Raw genomic sequence first — 9,141 nt, forward strand, 5'->3', positions numbered from 1 at the left:
TAACTAATAGGATATTCAGTGAATGCACCTAGCAAAACGTTCACCACCTTTCATACGTTCACCACCTGTAACTCGATCAAGACATCTAGCCAATATTGTCGCCGTTGATTTTTCTTTAGAATCGTCATCTAGTCGACTAAGTACTCCAATTCAAATTTCCGATAATCCATTTTTTGAACCCGACCTCACAATTGAGAGTCCAGAAGATATTCAGGGACAATTCAGAGATCCTGAACCACTAATCATTCCTCCGGAACCACAAATTACTCATCCAGAGATTGTCGAGGAAGGAACCATTAAATCAGAATTCTCTAGTGATTCAGATTCAACAAATTCAATTATGAAAGTAACAGAACCTCTAAGTATGGAATACCAAATGAGAGCCACACGCACGGGCCAAGGACACGCCATTATTAAGCCAGGCATTAATGCGCCAGATTATGAAATCAATGGAAAAATTCTACACATGGTAACTAATCAATGCCAATATAGTGGTACGCCAAAAGAAGATCCAAATGAACATCTTCGAACCTTTAATAGGATTTGTACTCTATTCAAAATCAGAGAAGTTGAGGATGAACAGATCTATCTCATGTTATTTCCCTGGACTTTAAAGGGAGAAGCCAAAGATTGGTTAGAATCGTTACCTGAAGGGGCGATTGATACATGGGATGTCTTAGTTGAAAAATTTCTTAAACAATTCTTTCCGGAATCTAAAGCTGTGAGACTTCAAGGAGAAATTGTTACGTTCGCGCAAAAGAAAAATGAAACATTATATGAGGCGTGGACAAGATTCAGAAAGTTGTTGAGAGGATGTCCTCAACATGGTTTAGACACTTATTAAATAGTACAAATATTCTACCAAGGATGCGATATTACTACACGAAAAGACATCGATATAACAACTAGTGGTTCCATTATGAAGAAAACCGCTACCGAAGCTCACAAGATAATTGATAATACAGCCTCACACTCACATGAGTGGCATCAAGAAAAAGATATCTTTCGTTCATCTAAAGCGGCTAGAGTCAATTCTAGCCATGACTTTGATTCCGTTTCTGCAAAAATAGATGCTTTCGAGAGACGAATGGAAAAGATGAATAAAGATATTCACGCAATACGAATTAGTTGTGAGCAATGCGGTGGACCACACTTAATGAAAGATTGTCACATTGAGCAGACGATGGAACAACGTGAGAATGTTTCCTACATGAACCAAAGGCCGGGAAATAATTATCAAAATAATTATCAACCGCCAAGGCCAAACTTCAATCGAAATCGAAACATTCTTTACAATCCAAATAGACCCAACAATAACTCGCACAACTAACAAGGTCCGAATAACCAACCAACTCAAAACAACACTTTCAATCAACAAAGACCTAGCTTGTATAAACCATCACAACAAACCGAAGAGAAAAAGTCAAATCTAGAAGAAATGATGGCAAAGCTAATGGAATCTCAAACACAATTTATTACATCTCAAACCCAAACAATTGAGAGGTTTGATCAATCATTAAGAACTCAACAAGCTTCCATTTTGAATCTAGAAAAACACGTAGGTACTCTTGCTAGCATGATGAGTGAGAGGGAACAAGAAAAGCTACCGAGTAATACTGAAGTAAATCCTCAGAATGAGAATGTTAATATGGTTTCAACAAATTCTGAAAAACCAGCATCAGAAGATGGGAAGGTTTTAGATGTGAGTAACAATGAAGAAGTTACAACACCACCACCACCCGAGTATGTAAAGCCAGTGGTGGCACCATACAAACCACCCATCCCGTTTCCAAGAAAAGAAGTTGAGTATGAGCAAGTAATAGGTAATAAAGTTTGTGATACCTCTGGCAAGAAGAAGAAGATTAAGAAAGTGCAAGAAACAAAAACCGTAAAAGTAAACCCGGTGAAGACAGTTCCACCAAAACCTCCACCTAGGATGGGTGATCCAGGTGAATTTATTGTTCCTTGTCTACTTAGTGATTGTGTCACGTATGATGCACTAGCAGATTTAGGTGCGAGTGTGAGTGTTATGCCTCGTTCATTATATAAGAGATTAGGAGTAGATGAGTTAAGTCCAACAAAGATGAGTGTCCGACTCTTTGATCAAACCATTAGGCACCCAGTTGGAATTGCTAACAACCTACCCGTTCAAGTAGGTAATCTAACCTTTCTAGTCGAATTTATTGTCATTGATATAGAAGAGGACTCAAACTTTCCTCTAATTTTAGGTCGACCATTCTTAGCGTCCACCGGGACGTTATTTGATGTAAGAGAGGGTAGAATGACACTTAGTAATGATGAAAAATCGATCACCTTTGTGAGTCGAAAGTCTAAATCTCCACCAACCAAAACCGTTGAACCGACAGAAACGATTGGTAAAAACCATATTGTTTTACCAACTCCAACGGTAGTGCTTAACAATAATAAAACGCCTAAGTGTGGGGAAGATGAAGTAACACCTAATGATGACCTGATAACAAAGAACCTCATTGTTAATGCAAAATTAAATGACCCCGTTATTAATAGTTCAATGAAGAAACTTATTAAACGGATTCGCGATGCTAGAACCAAGGGGAACTTTAAGTTATGTAATCGGTTAGTATCCAATCTATCGCCTAAAGAAAAGGCGAAACTAGTTGAATTTATGAATATTACACAGGAATCCGACCAATGACTTAAAGCAAAAGTCACAGATATGCAAGTTGATTATGGTCCAAGAGAAATTGACAATGAAGTTAACCACAATTTCGATACCACAGTTACCTAAGTGTGGGGAGATTCATATGTTTTAAGAAAAAAAAAATTGATGTCTAGAGTTAGTTGTTCTGTTCTCATGTAGTTCCGAGAATGGAATCCGATTGGTCTTTTCCACTAGCAGACACTAAAGAACTAGTTTTCTCTCTCCATTCTGAATTTTTGTTTTGTAGGTTTTGTATGAAATTAATATGCATTTTTAAATTTAAGTTTGTGTGAATTTAAAAACAAAAATTACTTTATTTCATTAAGTTTAAAAAAATAATTTCTAAAATTCGTCGTGAGTTAAAGACTAGATCATAGAATCGAAATTGCTTTACCCGAGGGCGGGGCGACAAATTTTGTTATCATTATTTTTAATATTATTGATCTAAAGTATACCAAAAAAAATAATAAAAAACTCAAAAATCTTTGCTTTTAAAACAATCGCTTTAAAAAACCACAAATTTTAAATTTTGTCGAGGGACGGACTAGGTAAACATACCGAAACTACCTAAAGTAAAAGGAAACAAAATTTTAAAAAAATTATTCAAATTGTTTTAATAAATAAAGGTTTTATAAAAAAAATATATATTATATATATGTTTGTAGTTTATCTTATGTACAAAACAGGGTAAAACAGTGCATTTTCAAATACTGACATTAAAGTTCAGCAAAAGCTACTAATTTTGACGACAAGACGCAAAATATCAAATGTGATATAAAATAATATGTTTGCAAACTCGGTATTTTTAATCATTCTTCTACGCTAATCACCCTCATTAATTTAAATTTTTACTGATTTCTTGCAAATGAGGGCATTGCATGATCTCAAGTGTGGGGAAGGGTTATAAATTCTCTCGGGTTTACACTTAGTTTAATTGCCAAATTTTGTGAAAATTTGAAAAATTTTCAACTAAATGAATTCAAAATCATGTTTATACATATTTATGAACGGTAAAACTAGGTTTTATTACTGAAATTATTGTTACCTCGGAAAGGACATAAATTGAGAAACAACCTAAAACGCTTGAATTCATTTAAAATGGAATAAAGGAGAATAAAAAGGCAAAGAAAAATAAAAGCTAAGTGTGGGAAGAATTTACATATATCACATATTTGTACAAGATTATTGCAGGTACTTTTGCTTTGGACTAAACTAATTAGTTTTACCCGATTTACTGTAATATATTTGAAAGAAAGATGGATCTACACGATGAATCAATTCCATCATTAAAAGGAAGTAAAGTCTTTCGAAAAAGACACGCGCTTCTTGATTTAGGTCAGGAAGTTGTCGTCCAGACCAGCTGTAGGTTGACGAAAAATCTAGAAAAGTCATCTCTAAAATCAGCAGGAAATCCACGGACCTCAGCATCAAACAGGGTCGCCATGTGGTCAGACTTATCTTAACCATGAGAGGATCTGTCTCGTAAAATGGGGAGGGCGCCGTGCAAATTAGCTTGATAAGACTAATGAATCAGACCCCCAGAAAGAATAATCTCCTTAAAGATTAAAAATCAGCTTTTAAGCCTGATATTACTCAATCCTTGAGATTGACCTTAAAGATTGAGAATTACAAACTCATGGAATTCGATGATATCTAAACTCGAGATTGAACGAGAAAATATGTTGATCAAATTAAAACCGATTTGTTTTCTGAAAACCTATTTTCAATGCGTTCATTACCATTGAACGTAAAATTCTAAGAATTCATCTGAAATTCATTAGGTCACCTGAACCAAATCGAGTGTCAACAGTAAGAACGGTGGTTGTATAGCATGGTCGAAGACAGGACCTTGTGCCAGACCGAAAAAAATAGGGTGATCTTTACTATTGCTCCTACAAAGGATAGTAATTGCATCCGACATGTTTTTGACCATAATTATCTGCATGTCACGGGACATTGCCTTAACAGTTGCTTGTTCAACGCTTTCCTTTACAACCGGACGGTAGTTTACCGAAAGGTAATATACGGAGCAAGTAAACTAGACGTGTTGCTTTCCTAATACAAGGTTAGCAAGTGGGTGACACAAAACCGCAAATTTTGAGCTAAAATTTTCAAATCTGAAACCCACAAAACCCACAAAACCCACAAAAACATTTTGCAAACACCGGTGAAGGGTTATTCCGGAAAACTTATCTAGGGTAAAAACTAGATTGAATTTTCAAAAAGATCAAATGTTTTCATAAAGATCCAATTTCCTTAAAGGATCTAAATTTTTATAGTCATGTGCGACTGTAAACTACATTGTTACTATCATTGTTTATACCGCCGTATCAAAATCACGGATGTATAGAGTGTGAGAATAAAAAAAAGTGATTCGAGTGAAGTGTGATTTTATTTCAAGTTCTGTATTGCTTGAGGACAAGCAACGTTCAAGTGTGGGGATATTTGATAGTGCTCCAAATGAACATATATTTAGGCACAATATCCTTCCAATATGTAAAGCTTTTAGTTGTAATTGTTCTATTTTTATGTAATATTCGTTTAAATAAATAAGTGCGAAGACAAAAGAAGAAAACGACGATTTGAAGACGCAAACGACCAAAAAGCTCAAAAGTACAAAGTACAATCCAAGTGGTTCAAATTTATTGATGAGAAACGTCTCAAAATTACAAGAGTACGAGCCGCAAAATGCAAAGTACAAGATATTAAATTATACGAAAGGACGTTCGAAAAACCGGAACCGGGACCTGAGCCAACTATCAACGCGCGACGCAACGGAGCTAAAATTACAAGTCAACTATGCACAAAAATATAATATAATATTTAAATAATTATACAAATTATTTATATATTATATATTATATTAAATAACGTCGACAAACTAGCAAACAAAAAATATGTGAGCAGGATCTGACGGCCATGCGATCGCATGGGAAATAGGCATAAAACTCATGCGAATGCATGAGCCCATGCGAGTGCATGAGATTTGCACTAAAATCTCATGCGACCGCATGAGTTACTGTAGCAGGCCACATCCTATAAATTCGCCAGTTTTCTGCGAGTTTTAATACATCTTTTTCTATTTTCTTTCTCTTATCTCTCAATTTATATTTATATTTATATTTTAATTATAATTTTAATTTAAATTAATAATAATAAGGTTATGGTGGCGAATGTTGTAAGTTTGTAATTCGAAACTCTGTCCGTGTAACGCTACGCGATTAATCACCACTGTAAGCTATGTTCTTCCTTTTTAAATTAATGTCTCGTAACTAAGTTATTATTATGCTTATTTGAGCCGAAGTAATCGTGATGTTAGACTAAAAATTAAGATTGGGTTATTAGATTTTGTACCATAATTAAGGTTTAGACAAAAGACCGACACTTGTGGACATTGGACTATGACTATTAATAGATAGGGGGTATTGTCTAATTGAGCGACAACTCATTGGAACCTGTCGAACCTATCTTCAAATTAGTTAATCTAATAATTATTAAAATGATTATGTATGTTCTATTTAGTGACGTTTATACGACATCTTTTACGATCATTTAATTAATTATTCAGGTTGGGTAATTGATTATTCATTCTGATCAAGTGGGTAAATTAATATTTATATCTCATTAAAATAGGGGTGGATTACATACAAGGATAATTGGTGTAATTGTTAACAAAGTAATAAAACATTGGATTATACGCAGTCGATAACCTGTTGTAATCATTAAACAAAGTATTAAAACCTTGTTACAGTTCGAATCCCTAATTAGTTGGAATATTTGACTTCGGAAATAAGGTTAATTTGACGAGTATTTTATAATTATGATCGATGGACTATTATGGACAAAAACCAGATAGGTATCAAATAAACCAGCACAAAGGACAATTAACCCGTGTAACAATTAATCAAAACGTCAAACATCATGATTACGTAAGTTTAAATAACCATAATACTTTTATTTCATATTTTATCGTACCTTTATTTACTGTCATTTTAATTAATGCAATTTACTTTATCGCAATTTAAATTTGTCATTTATATTATCGTCATTTATCTTTACGCTTTATTTAAAATCGACAAACTGGTCATTAAACGGTAAAAACTCAGCTAGCTCCCTGTGGAATGAACCGGACTTACTAAAAACTACACTACTCTACGATTAGGTACACTGCCTATAAGTGTTGTAGCAAGGTTTAGGTATATCCATCCGTAAATTAAATAACTTGTGTAAAATTGTATCGTATTTAATAGTATTTCCTAGTAAAATATAAGCTATTTCGTATACACCCCTACGCACATCATTATTACAGAACGTGGAGTTGGTATTGAAATCTCTGGCCTGCCGGCATGTGCTTGGACAGATGCAGTTTACAAAAAAATTGCAGCTTGCTTCGGATACAAATCCTTCATCTTAAACGCCAAAGGTCAGTCAGGCTGTGGGAAGCTCTGTATAATAACTTCTCAAATGGCCTATATACATGATCTAATCAGGGTTAAAGTTAAAGGCAAAATGTATAAAGTCTTGGTGAAAGAAACTTTGAATTGGACCATAAAAGTTAAAGAATTGGAAGAAGAAGACTCTTCTAGTGATGATGAAAGTATATCAGTTGTATCTTCGTACGAAACTGAAAATCCCACGGAACAGGAAACAAAAGAAGTAAAAGATCATTTGGAGGAAAATGAATTTATTCCAATGGAGAATAATGAAGGAAAAGGAACCAAAGAAACACCCACTGAACAAAACGTCAATGATTCCTTCAGTCCGAAAGAGGATTCCTTCGTGGCTGAAAGTAACTTTTCCCCAAAAATTATTAAAAACAACGAGGCGGAACAAAAAAACGAGTCTTCATTTTCTTCTTCCATTTCGAAGGCCCCAGGATTCAATGGTGTGACATTCAACTCTCCAATTGGTAGTGATCAACATTCAAGCGCCAAAATGGATAGTTTTATCACCGAAAAACTCCTCAAAATGGGGAAAACACTAGGCTTTGAAATCAATTACAATACTGTTGATCTCAAAAATGTGGTAATAAGTATGAGAGGTTTCAAAACCATCTCATGAATTTATTATCCATTAACATTGGTGGAGGGATGCAATATAAACATAAACAATGGTGGATAAGTAGACTTAGTTCAGAACATTCAATTAGCATTCTCGGAATTCAAGAATCAAAATTCTCTTCTTTATGTCATTTTGTGGTGAAAGCAATGTGGGGTAACTATAACTTTAAGGTTGCATCTTCTTCTTCAAGGGGTCGTTCAGGAGGTTTAATAACAGTTTGGGATCCCCTGTTTTTTACTTCTAACCGTATCATCTCTTTTGCAAATGTTCTAATTGTTGAAGGATGTATATCGGGATTTTCTTCTCCCGTTTTCATCATCAACATTTATGCACCTCAGTCTCATTCTAATAAGAGGAGAATTTGGGAATATCTTCGCAACTTTGTTTCCGAAAACTTAGGGGAATTCCTTATTTTTGGAGACTTTAACTCGGTTCGGTTCACTCACGAACATTTTGGCAACAGATTCTGCCCACTAGAAGTGAGTGATTTTAATAGCTTCATCAACGATTGTAATTTATTCGATGTCCCGTTAGGCGGAAGATCGTTTACCCGTTCTAATAAAACATTTACACAACGATCTTTGATTGACAGGTTCCTGGTGTCGGATGGAATGTTAACTATGTTTCCTTCTCTTTCGGGTTACATTCTGTCTAATATTTGGTCCGATCACTGCCCCATTATTCTTCAGAATGAAAATCTAGACTATGGTCCTATACCGTTCAAACTTTTTCATTCATGGTTCCTTTTGGAAGGCTTCGAGGAAGTTGTTGTTAATGCTTGGAATACTACTCCAAACGGGCCTAATCAGCAGATTCAATTCAAAAATAAACTCAAAGGTGTTAAGGAAGCTTTGAAAGTGTGGAATAACGATCATAAATCAAAGCAACAAGATGAGAAAAATGTTCTCCTTACACGTTTAGCTGCAATTGATGCGGACATAGATGCAAATGCTATACAACCCCAACACATCCCTGATAGATGCGAAATTATAAAATCTATTGAAAATTTGGAATCTATAGAAGCCGTAAACAAAGCTCAAAAGTATAGAAAGGTTTCTAATTGTTTGGGCGATTAAAATTCTTCATTTTTTCATTCGGCAGTCAATCGTAAACGGAAAAAATTACAGATCGCCGGTGTCATGAATGAGGGTAATTGGGTAACTAATCCTAGTCAAGTTATGGAGATTTTCCTATTCCATTATATAGAAAAATTTAAAAGGCATCAGTAGGCTAGAATTATTACACCTAGTATTCATGTACTTTCGCTCTCTTCGACCATGACTGATTTTACGAGCTCAGAATTCTCTGATCAATACATTAAAGAGGCGATTTGGTCCTATGAAAGCGAAAAATCACCGGGTCCGGATGGATTCTCCTTTAAATTCGTGAAGCATTTCTGG

The 9,141-nt window shown here is 34.8% G+C and overlaps 1 protein-coding gene and 1 non-coding gene across 2 annotated transcripts; one reads left to right on the forward strand and one right to left on the reverse strand.

Moving 5' to 3' along the window:
• Positions 1-724: 724 nt before the first annotated feature.
• Positions 725-831, reverse strand: LOC139845914 (small nucleolar RNA R71). The gene has a single exon (XR_011758667.1). It is a non-coding gene; the product is annotated as a small nucleolar RNA R71 (small nucleolar RNA).
• Positions 832-7,737: 6,906 nt separating this feature from the next.
• LOC139841436 (uncharacterized) lies at positions 7,738-8,817 on the forward strand. Its single transcript, XM_071831654.1, has one exon. The coding sequence runs from the start codon at positions 7,738-7,740 to the stop codon at positions 8,815-8,817; it is 1,080 nt and encodes a 359-aa protein (XP_071687755.1).
• Positions 8,818-9,141: the final 324 nt, after the last annotated feature.

This window comes from Rutidosis leptorrhynchoides, chromosome 4 (genome assembly GCF_046630445.1).
Source record: "Rutidosis leptorrhynchoides isolate AG116_Rl617_1_P2 chromosome 4, CSIRO_AGI_Rlap_v1, whole genome shotgun sequence".
In the NCBI taxonomy this organism is placed as follows: domain Eukaryota; kingdom Viridiplantae; phylum Streptophyta; class Magnoliopsida; order Asterales; family Asteraceae; genus Rutidosis; species Rutidosis leptorrhynchoides.

Bases quoted from the DNA above. Each gene is read 5' to 3' on its own strand.
- LOC139841436 (XM_071831654.1), top strand. From the start codon at position 7,738: ATGAATTTATTATCCATTAACATTGGTGGAGGGATGCAATATAAACAT.